General features: G+C 35.8%; 1 protein-coding gene across 2 annotated transcripts in view; it reads right to left on the reverse strand.

Moving 5' to 3' along the window:
- SGCZ (sarcoglycan zeta) overlaps positions 1–9,396 on the reverse strand; it is a 228,289-nt gene extending 218,893 nt beyond the window's left edge. For both annotated transcript variants that reach the window (XM_074821397.1, XM_074821395.1), the window contains exon 1: positions 9,202–9,396. In XM_074821397.1, the coding sequence (XP_074677498.1) occupies positions 9,202–9,396 (195 nt within the window). The remainder of the gene's footprint in view (positions 1–9,201) is intronic.
- Positions 9,397–17,098: the final 7,702 nt, after the last annotated feature.

Raw genomic sequence — 17,098 nt, forward strand, 5'->3', positions numbered from 1 at the left:
TAAGTTTTTCTCTTCTTCTTTTTTCCCTATTAAAAATGACTGCATGTCAACAACTCTCTTCAAACACCTGTGATTCAAGTTATGCAGTTGGACAAATCTAAGTGTCAGAGCTGGCTTACTGGAGAAACCTTTAAGAATTCAAAATTATCTATGCATAATATTCTCTTGAAAATCTCACTTTCCACAGACATTAATGTCATGCTAGAATACACATGGAAAGCAAACACAGTTAAAAGCCAATAATGGAAATTAAGTTAATTCAATTTTCATGAAAGCAAATATTTGAAAAAAAATTCTGAGATACTTGTTTCAGCCTATTTACACAGTGAATGATTAAGAATAAGCTGTCTAGCAAACATTGTTCACTCAGCTAAAACTTATTATTACTGTTTAATAGAAGATAAACATCCACAAACTGAAAATAAATATATATATTCATTGTCATCTACCCTATCACATGAAGTTGTTGTTGCCCTCTTCTATAGCTTCTATAGCCACACTCATTATTCTTTTTGAATTTTAAAACTCTTATAAGAGATTTCATGAGTAATAGTTTAATGCACATCAGAATCACTGCAGTGAATGATGGAAGAAGATGTAGCCATCTGCATTTTTTTTGAAACATGGGGCGAGCTACCTGTGGCCTGTAGGACTGCTGACACGGGATGAAGGTACAAGTTATGAATCTGTGTCCCCTAGGCTGTTTCTAAATCAGTCCTGACACTTCATGATAAATCTCAAGCAATAAGACAAATGAGCAAGCAGTGACCTTGTACAGGCAAATAACTCTTTATGTTCTCAATGCATCTCTACAAAGTAAACATTGTTTATAGGCAGTTTTCCCTAAGCATTCAAGTTCTGGATACTACAGTACAATTTTCCAAAAACACTGCAAGGTCAGGTTGAAATTGTTTAAACTACCGTATAAATAGATTTTTGTTTTCTACAGTGAATTAAATCACATTTTTACAAGGTTAAGTAGGGTGCAAAGTATTTATTCCCTTTTTCTGTTGGGAACTTTGCTAGTATTCTGCCATTAAATCTGAATGACCAAACAAATATAAAAATGTTAAATTAACTTTATTCCATTTTTTCTTCATCAGAGATAATTTGTAACAATAAACACCAAAATGTACAGATACATATCTCAAGAATGAAAAAAAATATTTAAAATCCGCATTCAGCCATCCAGAATCAATAATGTAACGTGCACATCAAATCAAAGCAATTCATGTTTGCTAAGAAGTGCTATTTAATGGCACTGTTTTAAACTTCCTACTTTTTACTTGAAGATGCCTTTCCATGAGATGCCTAGCACTATAAAATAGCTAACCAAATATGTGTAACAGTGGCTTGACTGTTTGTGCAAACTTGCTGTGTATGTAACAAAGAGGAAATTGCAACCTTAATTTCAGGTTAGTTGCCCTTCCACAGTGACATGACAGATTTTAACTTTTTCCCTTTCATTGGGAAAAGAATGGAAAAAGAAAAAAAAAAAAAGGAGGTAACAGACATTTACAGAAATTAATTACATTACATAAAACATTAATTACTATACAGTCAAGTAAACCTACACTGTACTTGCACTGACAGATTGATTACACACACACACACCCCCCAAGTGCTAGGAAAGAAGGTATACAATACAAGAGGTACATATACAAAATGAGATAAAAAGTGATTTAGCAGAATGGTATTAGAAATACTTAAAATGAATTCTTCATCGTACTCAAGACATCAACTATGTGACGCACCTCAAAAGACATTAAGAACAAATCAGTTCATTCCTACCCACTGTACTTCAAATGAAAGAGGACACAAGTTTTACAAAATACCCTCCAGCTCCATAAAGTCGTGCTTTTACATGAATCTTAACAAATGGGATAAAAAAGTACAAGTAAAATTAACTTGTAGCACGATTTTTTTGCTGACATGCTATGAGCAAGTTTTTGAATCATGCATGGAGCTGACAGGTTAATTCAAGAAGCTTAAGTTCCTGTTTTCCAGTGTAACATAAAAAGGAGATGAGAACATAGCCAATTACATAAATAAGACTCTGTGCATGTGTGTGTGTGCGTGCGCAAGTGCACCCGTGTATGGTTTTCTAGTACTCATTTTATCTGGCTGACAATTTTCTAAACATTTTCTCAATGGAACTATAAATCTGAGCAGAAAATATTCTTGAGGAATATACAGCTATTTCACAGGAATTTTCAATAAAATTTGTTACAAGGATATCTACTGTTTGAGACTAAAAGATAGAAAAATAGAGGTCATGTATCTGTTAGAAAGGAACATCAGAAATCAGAAGGACTAATAGCCTATAAGTAGGACACTTACCTGGGACATGATCTATATTGGAGACTGCATGAATTTGAACCTTGGTCTCTGATATCTTGTCTAAGTCTCTTAATCATTAATAATTAATGATATTGCCTGCTCTGGACTGGATCTTTCTCACTACAAAAAACAAACAAAAAGGAAACAAAAGCTTTCTTGCATTCATCCCAAAATGGGACAGGTTCTTGAAAACCAAAATATTGAGGGTGTAGAGAAATAGTTTTCTATCTAGTCAAGAGATAACAAATTTTGAAAATGAGACCATTTACAGTTTAAAATAAATTATTGACAATAAATGATTGCCATTGAAATAAATGAAATCTGTAGATGTGACAGAACATAGTTATTAAATATTCAGCAACTACTACTCTTAAATTGTAATAATATTTATTCAAAACCTAGTAACAAACTGCAGCCTTTGTAAAATGAAAGAAGTTGTCTGTTTGCCAAACAACCACATTATTTTTGAGTAGAGATAAGTACAGCTATTACACAATTTCATAAATTTCAAATGCCAATCTGCTACAAATTGGACATGTCTCAATAAAAATTAGTTAAGAAATTGAAAAGAGCTTTTTCTTAGTTCTACTTGAAACTGTGTTACCTGCCATGGGCAAATACTATATTCATCTCATAGATCAACAGAATCAACTGAACTGATAACAGAAAAAATACTGTTTTGAACATCAAATAAAGAGATCTAGGTAATCAAAGAGTCTTAGAAACCTGACAGCTCATATCATTGTCATGCTTTTTGAGAAATGGATAATGAGTATAACATCATAGTATCACAAATAAATTATTTTTTTAATCTGCAGTATGTCAAGACAGTTTGCTATAAGTCTAGATAAAAGTGTTGAACACAGTTGCTTTAGTTGTACCACTAAAACCTTAAGTATCAAATTATAGTTTTAATGGACAAATTGTATTTTTTAAAAAAATATTTTTTCCATATTGGATATTAAGATCAGATGTGTGTGCGTGTGCATGTCCCAACAACCCAAAAAGTTAAAAATTTGAAAGAATTTCTCATTCTTGCAGAACAACCAAAACTCAGGAAAATATATTTGTGTTTACTGATCTCTGTAAGTAATGTTAATAAAATATTATCATTCAGATTTAGATTTTTGCAGATCCAAAAGATTCTAACTCCAAAAGTCAAACTCCTAAAGGAATATAGGGACAATCTATAAAGATGCAGTGAGGAGTTAATGGTTGTGTGTATCCGTGTTATTATATATATGTTGTCACATAAAAAGAAATCATATTTAGTTGGCACATGTATCTTCTGGCAGACATTCAACCATCTTGCAAACTCCCTGCTGTCCAAACAATATGAAGTTGGAGCAGGGCCGCCAGCAACCTGAGTATGTTCAACTGTGAGCATGAAGCATGTGAATTCTAGCCAGGAAATTCAAACTGCTGTTCATGCTCTGTTTATGTCTGAAGCCAAATTGAAGTTCAAGTTCCCTTGAGAAATAACTGTCTCAACCCAGATGATAAGTTGTCTTATCCCCGATCTTAAAAGAAATTCCCATGGTACTACTGGCAAGAGGAGTTTAACATGTATCAATACAGAAAGCATTGTGCCATGACAGCAGTCAAAACTGACTACAACACTGCCAGTAACTACAGCAAGAGAAAATATCTGATTTGGGTGACTGCATTCTTAGAGGGGTAACAAAGTAAGTCTTGATTCCTAAAGGGAAAGCAGAATATGGAGACACACAAAATCAAATGTACAACCAAAACCAGTAAAACAATTTGGTGCTGATACATCCTAGGATATGTGGCTGAGTCACAGGCCAACCCAAAAGAGATCCTAAGAACTAAAGGGGTTCACATTTGCATTTTTCCTACCATTAACAATTTTTTCATCTTTTGTAAACTCTAAACTTCAACGTAATGTAATAAGCAACAGAATAATGTAATATCAAGTAAATTCCAATATCAATGCTAGTTGTGTACATAATAGAAAATGTATAAATGCACTGATATTAAATGCCTCCCCCACCAAGAGGGGGACTTAGGTTTCTCTGCTGGTTGCCCCAGGTCACTTCACAATATAACTCCACAGCAGTAAGAATACTTTGAATTTCTATTTTAAATCTGTAATTTGAAATACCTGCAGAAAACCTTTCAGTCACAGATTTCTACACTGGTATTTGTTTAGTGACAAAAATGTAAGGTAAATCTCTTTTACGGAGTAAGTAATCAGACTGACAGACTGTCAATATACTTCACTTGTTAACAGCTATATGAAGAATAAATTATATAAAATTATAGGTCTATTGAGGTTAGAATAAGGATGATACAAGATAAAAGTTAGATCAGAGAATAATGTTTAAGTGATTAAGTATTTAAAGAAAATGTAAGCTAATCACCTATGCTATGGACCATACAAATACATGATGACAAGAATGCAGGCACAGTAAAAAATATTTCTTTCCTTTCTATCCTTTAAAAAATGGCAAGGTTAGCACAAGGAAAGGAAATTATAAATGTTCCATAAAACTCAAGTCTCCTAGGTCTATTATTTTTATATTGACAAAAGCTACAGATTTTAGTTCCCAGCTTTTTCCAAGATGTTTTGCATGTCTCCTTTGAAGATCAGGCTTAAGAGACATGAAGAAAGTTGAGTTCATTCTTGAAGACAGCAGTTGCTTACTTTTCAGGAAAGCATTTCATACAATAGATGAAGTCTGAAGTTCAAGCATGTGATTCAGAGACTTTGATGGTTCCATTAGGGGACAATATATCATAGATGCTGTCAAATTATTTTATCCTTACCACTCAGGACAGAGTAGATTCACTTGATGTGTGCAAGACAACAAAGAGTTTTATTCCAATGACGAGTTTAGCCTGGGGATTATTTCAGGGCTAAATTATTGGCAGAGCATTTTGTTCAAGGTCAGATCTTCCTCTAATATAGCCTCCTCCTGAACGGTTACTTTCCACATAAACCCTGCATAACATGGTGTGCTATGGCTACATGCATCTATAAGTGGAAAAGTTTAGGGATTTCTTTGTTCTGAATTTCTTACATGCTTTCACATGTATCTTTCTAAACAGATGATCGAACAGTGGGGTAACAGATCCTGACTAGACACTAGAGAGTAACACCAAGCTACCAGTGGGGGAATATCTTTCAAAAAATGTATTACTACATCTCTGACTCCTCCATCTAATATTCCTTCAGCTACACAGATGCTAATTATCTTCAGTTTTGCTTGTCTAATACATGTTATATCAGGGCAATTATTTGTAACTTGTATTTACCGTTCAAATTTCTGTCTTACATTGTACACTGGAAGAAGAGATTGCATACCTGAAAGTTTCTCTATCTTTCCCAGCTATACTACTTAATCTGATAAAAGTACACTTGCATTACTTGCCTGTACTTAAGTTTTTACACAACTGCAAATAAACTATATTTCCTTTTAATTACTTCTTTGATGAGCTATTTAATATTCATCCTTAAGGACAATTTACTTAATTGCTTGTCTTACTATGAGATGAATGGCCTTACAGGAGACCCTGCTTCTTCTCTCTGTGCATAAAAAGAGCATGGGATAGATTCAGAATGTGAATTTTACATGCAAGGTCATTATATTCAGAAAACTTTTCCAACTGGAAAATCTATAAATTGAACTCAGAAACGTTTTTATTGTGCCAATTGGCCAGTGGCTGCAGCTGTACAGTTAAAAATAGAAAGTGAACAGCTAATAGAAATTAACACTGATGCGATTGTCAGCCAGCAATGACAAACCCATGCCCTAGCTTTTCATGACCCCTTGAAGTGGTGAAATTACTATTATTTTTATAAAAAGCTCAACATTGGCTTATGCTAAAACAGCAAATAGTTTAAAATAATGTCAAAATATCAAAGCAGTCCAATTTCAACAATTATTTTGTCATGGCTAGATTATACATATATAAGTGCACATGGAAGAAATTCACAGTTATTGAATTCTTTAAATACGTGAAGTTTAGGTTCATAAACTAAATTATTTTACTTTCAGACAGCTGTCACTAAGAATGTGACTCCTTCAGACTTGATACAATTTCCCACTGGTGCTCAAATGTGCATGTGTGGACATAAGCAAGAAGATTTTACAGAACTTTTTTTATGGGAATCTTCCAGCAATCAGTTTTTAAACCCATACAGACACTGATGTGAATACTAACTAGTCCAAGTAGAAGACTACCATTCCATGAATCTGCAGAAGAAAACTGGTGTTCTTCAGTGTATAATTAACAAAACGGATTGGAACATGATCCAAAGTAACAGTGCTTATAAAAGCAGAAGAAATACTGACAGACTTTTTTCATTCTTTCAGCTTTAAGTTATATGACATGTCTACAGCTATTACATGTAGCTTTATAATATTAAGTAACCTACCGTCATGTCATTTAATTACTATATTTTTTAACAGTTTCTTTGTAAAACAAATGTGCACACTTTAAGATATACAGTTTCAGGTCATAAACCACAGTTTTATGCCTACGGATTCTATTTTCTGCAAGTTTAACCACAGATCATTCCATAAATTTATATAAAAGTTGGATGACAAAAACAAAGCAGTCCTGAAACAGTACATTTCATTAAACAAAAGCATGAAATATTTTGCCGTTAAAAGAATAATGGTTAATAATTTGATGTCAATAGGGATATAGTATATATAAATTTGAGTAAAAATGATCTGGTGGTGGTATGATTATTAAATAAAATGCTTCTGTTATTCTTTTGAAGTACAAAATCCTTTGGAAACAGTAATTTTTACAGATTGATCATAACAAACCATTAAGTAGGAATTTTCATTTCTGAGGTAGTTAAGGGCTATTTGATATTCCAAAATGAACAGCATTCCCAAACATATGCAGTTTTTCTGGGGGCTTTTCATTCGAAAGAGAAATGATATCCAAATTGCTTACTGGTATATATGACTATGGTAAATGTGAATATACAAAATTAATTTTAATTCTGTAACAGAAGGGTTAAAGATTAACTCACACTAGTTAGTGGCATACCATTTATATGTATTTATAACAAATTCAGAATTATTAAAGATGCACATAAACTTTGTGATTTCTGAATTGTTGTAATGAAATAATGAGTTTATGAATCAAGTGCATAACATTTCAAACACTATTTTTGTAAAATTATTAAGCCAGTATTTGCATAATTATTTCATATAGATACATCTCTCAAGCTACTGATTCAAGGTCTTCAATCCACTAACTAGTAAACACAACTGCTGAAACAATCTCGTTGTTTCCTGCACTAGAGTCCTGCACTGATTTAGTGATTCCACATAAACCTTTAACTTTCTAACTGTGACACACAGGAAAAAAAAATTTCAAAATATCTTTTCTGGTTTTTTTTTAAACAGATTGTATGTTCAAACAGTAAGAGTTTTAAACTGGATAGTGTTATACTAGCTTGTAGCGTGGAAGGTCAAACACTGCCTAGATATGGAAGCAGTAGTTCCAAATTTTTATTGGAATGCAATCTTCTGCACAGAGAAAAATTCTGTGCTTTTTGAAACATCTTCTTAACCTATTTAAATTTCCATGCTTAATTCTCCTCTGGAATAACAGCAGACCATTTTACTCAAGTCAATAGGTATGCCAAAATATGCTTCTAATGCAAACAGCAAAAGCATATCTGGATGTCCTGTTTTGCAAACACATTATGCTAAAAAAAAAAAAAAAAAAAGAAGCAAATCCCCCCCCCCCCAGTTTCTAACAAACTCTTCAGTACCTTAATATTAAAGTCATACAGTTGTCAAAATATGAATCCAATATATTCATCCACTAGTGGCAACTCAGAAATAGCAATGTATTTGCACAATACATCTCACCAGGCATCTATCTCAGATAACCCTATGCATTACAGAGCATTAGCAGATATAGAACAATTTTAGATATATGTTTAATGCTGGTTTTGTTGGCTGTTTTTTATATCCAATAAACTAATGGAGAACAGAAATGTCCTACAACCCTAGGAATTAGAAATGTATTACTAGATATATCAAAATATGGCTTATGAAGGTCAAAATCCAGAGAAAGACTACACTGATCCTAGCAGAAGCACTGCTATTTTAAACTGTGGAGTGTTCTACATTTTCTTTTGGTATACAAAAAGACTCTACTCCACTGTCAACTACTGAGAACTTCTACCACCTTTGTCCAAACACAGCTTTGGGAACAGCTGGAGAGATGCTGTTCAGTTTTCACTGAGCACAGATGTTCTTTCGGGTGTACATCTGAAATACATACTCAGTAACACTTTGCTGCTTAAAGATTCCAGATGGAGGCTGTCTCATAAAAGCCTGTGGCTTTTATACCCACCTACCCACTCTTATCAACAACAAAACAGCCACTCTAAGTAAAACAGAGTTCAAATGCTCAGTAAACTCTAAAAAAATACTAAGAAAAACATAAACTCAAAAAGCCACACTAAGTTGACCTAACTAACCCAGCTTCCTCCTAAAAGAATTATCATACAGAACAGACATAGTAAACTTCTCCTGATTACTATCAATGGTGACAAGCAACCAAGAAATGCTTGGGGCAGTCACCATGATGTTTTTGGTTGGGCAAACAAAAAACTCTAAGATCCAGATATATTTTCAGCAGATATGATTAATGAAAAATATCTGAATAGATAGGGCACAGATCCACTCACTGCAGAATATACACAAAAAGTATAAATATCTGATGTAACACTCAAAGAAGTATGTATGATTTTTAATCCAAGATTACAAGATTTGTATGCAACATGGTAAAAGAAAGAGAACTAAAACTGCAAGTAATTATTTCAAGAAACAGGATACACAAAGTTACTGTGATACTTACCACTGTGAAATTCATAACCTTCAAAATCCATACTGTCATTGCTAAGTTAACAATCATGGTAACCAACAGCAGAAGGACAAAGAAGTATAAGCACCTCTTTCGCCATCCATAAATCCCTACTGGGTAAAACTGAGGATGTTCAGTCCTTGGAAGGCTGTTCTGTTGTGTAGCTAATATATACTGCTCTCGTGTCATCTGGAAAAGAAAAATGTAAATGTAAGTAAGCAAATAAGAGGTCTGTTTTTCAGAGATTTTATTATCCGAAGATTACCCAAGAATGTATAGAACATCAGTTTCTATGGGCACAAAAGAGATGCATTCATTCAGTGTAAACATCTTTATTTTTACTAGGTATTTAGTAATAAACTGGTGGTTTTCATTAATTTAGAGTAAACCTTTGGTTTGATATTTCAAATTGTATTTACATTTCAAATTTATTAGCATAAACTGTAAAAAATATCAATGTAATTCATGTATGTATATTACATTCTATTTCTGAAGATTGTTTTATTGCCCTTTACGAGGTCATTCAGGAAAATTTGGTTTGGAGAAAAAAAACATCTAACTTTTTTTGTACTGGTTTTGGCTTAGCTAAAGGTAATTTTCTTCATAGTAGCTTGTAACTAAAACCAGTACACTCTTTCATACAAATAGAAAAATCTATTATTTCTAGAAATGCATTTGTCATAATATCACTCCTTTATTATACTTAATAAATTAACTTAATAATTTACACCATTATACATACACCCATACTTTACACAAAAGTATGCCATTGTGTATACTGTATTTTACACAAAAAGAAAATGAAAACCCTTCAAAACTTTAATTTTGCCCTTTAGGAGATACGGATACTACCACCATCTGTTGTTTTCTTGACCTGGTTTAAGTTGTTCTAGCATACGAGCAAGCAGTAACTGTTTGCAAACTGCTTAAAGAAGTTATCATCAATTCTTCTTTAAGAGCAAAAAGGTTCATGGCATTTCATAAGAAACCCATTTAACATTTTTTACATCCTTAACTTTCTTTTACAGATATGTATATTCATATCCAGCTGTCACACTGCCTTTACACTGGAAGGTAATAACTTTTATCCATGATTTAAAAATAAAATTAAAGCAATTTCATTCTTTTTATGTAAAAGTTCTTCCTGAAACATGGCCAGTAAAAAAAAAAAAAAAAAGATTGGTTTAATAGGCTTTGTGCTCAGGAGGAGGAAGAAACCCTCAAACACAAAACAAATACCCAAACCAATCAAAAACGCAACAAACTTATAAACCACATAGGATGATAAGTTTTATGCTTAGAACTGCCTTTCTTTTCACTAAAAGTAAAAAATGCACAAAGATGTGTCAGTTGATTCAATTAGAAGGAAAAAAAAGATCAAATCCATTTGAGAGTCTCAAACAAATGTTGATTTCATAAGATTTTAAAAATGTAAAGCTGAAAAACATTTATGTAAACATCTGTATTGCTAGATATTTATCCAAATCAAAACTCTTGAGGTTTTACCATGCACTTGCTAGTGAATGAGATATTAATGGCATAAATTAATTCACTGTGAATAATTACATACACAAGTCATACAATACACATCCATACTATGACAAAAATACTTACATCATTGAAATAAGTCAAAACAAAAATAATGAATTTATAAAAAAGGTTTTAAATAAGCTAGTAAACAGGTATTTTGTAATTTTTATTCTTTTCAATCAGAATTGCTTCTCTTGGCACATAATTTCAATTAAAGGTAATGTTTAGCAGTTTATTTATGTAGTAATCTTTTACAAACAATTTCCCTTAACAACGTTTCTCAGTCCTTCCAGAGGACAGTGTCACCAGGTTTCAAAACCTTAGACCACCCCCTTATATCCTGGCAGTATTCATCCTAGCTGTGTCTGAATTCCTTATGAATTCAGAAACTGAATGCACAGAAGTGTTAATCATCTTCCTCCTTATAATAAGTTTCCACACATTTATTTAGCCAGCCATTCTAAAAAAAATGCAATGCATGATTACATATTGAGATTTAAAGTAATCAGTATTTTTTACACCATTTCCATTGTTTTGTGACCTTAGTTTATATATTACTTGCAAAACAATTATTACCATTAAAAATAGTTGAAAGTCAACTTCCAGATTGTGAGAATGCCAGAAGTAGCACTGCCGCTAAAACTATGAATGTGGCACCATGAAACATGCATTTGCAACACAATCATTCAGTACAATTACATTTTATTCCATCACGACAGCCAGGCATCAGTCAGTTCCCTCAGTGTATAGTGCTCAACTGAGTGAGGCTTGGTGATGCAAGTTGTCCTCTTGCAGCCCGTGGAGGCCCACAGTGGAGCAGACATCCACCTGAAGCCTGTGAAGGACCCCATACTGGAGCAGGTGGATGTGCCAGAGCCCATGACCCCGCAAAGAGCCTGTGCTGGAAGAGGCTCCTGGCAGGACCTCTGACTCCATGGAGAGGAGACCACACTGGAGAAGTCAATTTTCTGGCAGAACCTGTGGCTCCACAGGAGGACCGACGCTGGATCAGTTTGTTCCTGAATGACTGCACGCCATGGAAAGGACCCACACTGGAGCAGTTCACAAAGAATTGTAGCCCATTGGAAGGACCCAATTTGGAGAAGTTTGTGAAGATGAAGAAGACTACAGGAGAACACAACTGATGAACTTGTGGATCCAAGACTGGTGTTACCATCAGGGCTTTAGATTTTTCAATCATGGGTTAGTATATAGGATGCCAGTCCTTCTGGCATCAGATGGGATACACCTGCCCCAGAGGGGGAAAAGGATCTTGGGGCAGGAGTTAGCTGGATGTATCGAGAGAGCTTTAAATTAGATTTGAAGGGAGAAGGGGGCAAAACATGAACTCATCTGAAGTGCATTTATACGAATGCACACAGCATGGGTAACAAACAGGAGGATCTTGAAGCCATGATGAAACAGGAAAATTACGATGTAGTGGCTATTACAGAAACATGGTGGGATGTCTCCCATGACTGGAGTGCACCAGTTGATGGCTACAAGCTCTTTAGGAGAGATAGACAAGGAAGGAGAGGTGGTGGGGTGGCGCTGCATGTTAGGGACTGTTATGATTGCTTTGAGTACAAGTGTAGTGAAGACAGGGTGGAGTGTCTTTGTGTTAGAATCAGGGGGAAGACCAACAGGGCAGATGTTGTAGTAGGAGTCTACTATAGGCCTCCCAACCAGGACAGAGAGGTGGATGAAATATTCTATAGGCACTTAGGAGAAATCTCACGATCGCTTGCCCTTGTTCTTGTGGGAGTCTTTAACTTTGCAGACATCTGCTGGAAATACAACACCGCAGAGCTGGACCAGTCCCAGAGATTCCTGGAATGTGTGGCAGATAACTTCCTGACACAGCTGGCGAGTGAACCGACCAGAGAAGGTGCCCTGCTGGATCTCCTCTTAGTGAACAGAGAAGGACTGGTGGATGATGTGGCAGTTGGAAGCTGACTAGGGCACAGCGATCATGAAATAAATTCTCTATTAGAGAGGCCAGGAGAGGGAGCAGCAGAACTGACATCCTGGACTTCCAAAGGGCTGACTTTGTCTTGTTTAGGCACCTGCCCTTGGGAGTTGATCCTGAAGGGTATAGGGGTCCAGGAAGGCTGGGCACTCTTTAAGAAGGAAGTGTTAATGGCTCAGGAGCAGGCGGTCCCCAGGTGCTGTAAGAGAAGCCGCTGGCAGGGAAGACCACCCTGGCTAAACAGGGAGCTTTGGCTGCCACTCAGGGAGAAAAGGAGAGTTTACGGCCTTTGGAAGAAGGGGCTAGCCACTCACAATGATTACAAAGAGGCTGTGAGGCTATGCAGGGTGGAAATCGGGAGGTCTAAAGCCCAGCTAGAAATTAATCTGGCTTCAGCAATCAAGGACAACAAGAAATGTTTCTATAAGCTTGTCAACAGCAAAAGAAAGACCAGGGAGAGCCTCCATCCCCTGCTAGACGCAGGAGGAAACATGGTAACAAGTAACGAGGAGAAGGCTGAGGTACTTAATGTCTTCTTTGCCTCAGTCTTTAATAACAAGACTAGTTGCACTGAGGGAATCCAGCCTCCTCAGCCAGAAGACAGAGACTGGGAAAACGTCCTCCCCACATTCCAGGAGGAGACAGTCAGTGACCTTCTACATCACATAGACACTCACAAGTCTATGGGACCGGATGGGATACACCCGAGGGTGCTGAGGGAGCTGGCTGGGGTGCTCGCCAAGCCACTTTCCATCATTTACCAGCAGTCCTGGCTGACCGGGGAGATCCCGACAGATTGGAAACTGGCAAATGTGACACCCATGTATAAGAAGGGTTGGAAGGATGATCTGGGAAATTACAGGCCTGTCAGCTTACAGGCCTTGGTGCTTGGGAAGCTGATGGAGCAGCTCATCCTGAGCAGCATCACACAACACATGTGGGGCAACCAGATGATCAGGCCCAGTCAGCATGGGTTTATGAAAGGCAGGTCCTGCTTGACAAACCTGATCTTCTACGACAGGGCAACCTGTTTATTGGATGAGGGAAAGGCTGTAGATGTTGTTTACCTTGACTTTAGTAAGGCCTTTGACACCGTTTCCCACAGCATTCTCCTGGCGAAACTGGCTGCTCGTGGCTTGGATAGGCACACGCTTCGCTGGGTAAAGAACTGGCTGGACAGCCGGGCCCAAAGAGTTGTGGTGAATGGAGTTAAATCCAGTTGGCAGCCGGTCATGAGTGGTGTCCCCCAGGGCTCGATTTTGGGGCCACTCCTGTTTAACATCTTTATTGATGATCTAGATGAGGGGATTGAGTGCACCCTCAGTAAGTTTGCAGATGACACCAAGTTGGGTGGGAGTGTTGATCTGCTCGAGGGTAGGGAGGCTCTGCAGAGAGGTCTCGACAGGCTGGATTGCTGGACTAAGGCCAACCATATCAGTTTCAATAAGGCCAATCCTGGAATCTCCACCCCTGGAGGTGTTTAAGAGTTGGGTTGACATAGCGCTTAGGGATATGGTGTAGTTGAGAACTGTCAGTGTTAGAAGACAATGATCTTCAAGGTCTTTTCCAACCTATATGATTCTGTGATTCTGTGATATACATAATAAACAGGCCCAAAGAATTTGCCATTTGTTATAAATATGAAAATATTGTCATTTTGTCTTTAGTTCTTAGGGTTATTAATCTTGCCAGTTATAGTTATTGGCAGTGCTTTCAGTACCAATTTGTATACTTGTATAAAATATCATCAGCTGATTTTGAAACTATTGAAAACTAAAAAAAATCCTAGTTTGTCTGGTAATTAGTACCTGGAGATGTTAGAATTAGAGACAATAACCACATAAATGCTTGATAAGTATCTCCATTTATTATCATGTTTTTATCACCAGTAACTGAAAAGATAGTAGACCATATCTACTTCAGATATGTCTTTTTAACTGAGGAGGAACTGCTGTGAGGTCTGTGTTTTTATAAATCATTAAAAGGCAAAGAAATTCCAGAACACTAGAAGGACAATGCGCACGTGCACCTGCCTGATGAAAATAGGGCTTCTTGGCTGATGAAGTGTAATGGCTATTGATTTTCTTTTTCTGTGCCCTTGTTCTCACGGTACTTGTGGACCTTGACCAATGGGAGCCAATACTGACAACAGATCAGATTCGGCTTGGGTATAAATGGAGTCCCTTGGAGGAACCATTCTGAGCTACTCCCCTCCTGGAGCAGTGCGCTGTGGTCCAGGACTCTCCCCTTGGATTGGGATGCTGCCCAAGGAAACTCCTTGAGGTTTCTATGGGTTGGGATGCTGCCCTAAGAGGTTTCTCAAGGTTGAGTGTCCTCAATTTTATTAGGCTACTGACACAGCATTTTTGGGTTGTCGTTAAACCCTATGAAGTTTGTGGGATAGTTTTTTTCTCCTCTTACGGATATTCGAATCTGCCATTGTATGTTTGGAGAGTGCTAGATGGTTGTGTTGGAGATAATTTTTTTTTAATTTATTGGTTGTTGCTTGCTTATTTGAGAGCCTCCACAACAGAGAAGTTAATAAAGTATTTTTTTAAAAGTGACTTGCATGAGCCTTGCCAAACCATGCAATATGACAGAACATTGTTCAAAAAACTGGTCATCAAAAAATCTGACAAGTTTTTGCCAAGAATCCTGATTGAAAAAGTGCACATATACTTTATATATAAAAATACATACACACAGGTATTTATGTGTAAATATGTATATAAGGAGATCATAGAAATACATACAAATATATACACAAATTCTTGATGACTGAACTGCTATTTCATCCTATTGAACTTTCAGAATATGTTATAAAAATATATATTCTAAAGTCAGTGACTGACAGATCTTATTGATGAAGTATTATTAAATGGACATTTAAAAAAAATGTGACTGCAGTATAACCTTAATGCTATTCCATTATTGTGGTCTTGTAAATATGAAATGACTGGAGACAACATTTCAAGATGAGACAAGAATTAATGTTTGAAAATTTACCTGGGTTTCTGACATTAGGATGCCTGAGGGTCTCAAACCAAAAAAAAAAAAAAAAAATTAAGTCACAGAAGTGCTCCATTAGGTATTTGAAAGGTTTCAGTGTTGGCATCTTAAACTGGTAAACTCCATGGTGCACACATACATATATACACAGTCATAAGCAACCCAGAGCCACACGCTAAAGAAATTAAAAATAACTCCTGTGCTCTGATAATGAATGAGATTTCTAATTCAAATCCAAAGTAATATGGGATCCATTATTCAGTAACTACAAAGAGATTAAATGAGTTCTTAGACTGCACAGAACAACTATCATAAACAAAATAAAGGAAAATATCATAACACTGTAAACTATTTAGTCATGTCACAACTGTACCTGAACATATTTTTCAATTTTTAATGTTAAGTTTTGGCTACTCCTACACTTTATGATCTTTTTCAGTACCGTGAAAAATATGATTGTTCATACCCACTAGGCACAGGTGAATCTGAGTAAGCACACAGCATGAAATCTAGATCACAATCAAACCTATGACCTTTAAACTGTTGACATGTACTATTGGAACAGATAACTTAGACATAAAAGTAATTAAAGAATGGAGCAGGGACATTTTACATTTTCAAAGTTTATTTTAGTCTGGGAAAATCAGAGGTAAAAAAAAAAATAGAGGTAAATTTTCAAAGCAGAAAAATGAAAGAGAAGACAATGAGCAAATGAACTAAATCTAGAGGGTGAGATTGTTGGTATAATTCCTGAAGTTAGGGTAGCAATCTACTTAAACAAAAACTGTTTAGAACATGATTATGCCTTGCAAATAATTCTCTAGATAAACATCAATTTGTCTTTATGGCTAATGGCTCTTTTCTAAGTGCCACAAAAGAAGAATCAGATTCAAACTAAGGAATTAAATAAAAGGATCATTGTTCTTAATTAACTTAGTCAAACAGGAGAAGAAATCCAATATTTGCTCTTAACGTCTGGGGAGGCAATTTAACTTCCAGCTTACTGATTTTCTGAAAAGGAAATGATATTATTTTGTGTATTTTGAAGACAAAAATAGGATTTTTAGTTCTGGAGAAGTTCTACATAGACTCTAAGCCTATGTCAATTCCATTCATCCTACATTTTTAAAAAAGCTGTGCAAGAATACAAGTAAATGTGTTAAAAGGTAGATTCTTTACGTGTTAAAAGGTAGATTCTTTACTATTTTCCACCAAAAAATGCCACGTGGTAAATGCTACATTTAGATACAATAATCTTAAATGGTAGGGGTGGGGTGCCCTATAGTAACACCATCGCAGTAAGGTAATTCAAAAATTCTTGAAGTGTGGTTGACTGAATAAAACCCAAGATTAATGCAGTAGCTTCTCCATGACACACTAAGG

Source organism: Strix aluco, chromosome 4 (assembly GCF_031877795.1).
Source record: "Strix aluco isolate bStrAlu1 chromosome 4, bStrAlu1.hap1, whole genome shotgun sequence".
NCBI classification, from domain to species: domain Eukaryota; kingdom Metazoa; phylum Chordata; class Aves; order Strigiformes; family Strigidae; genus Strix; species Strix aluco.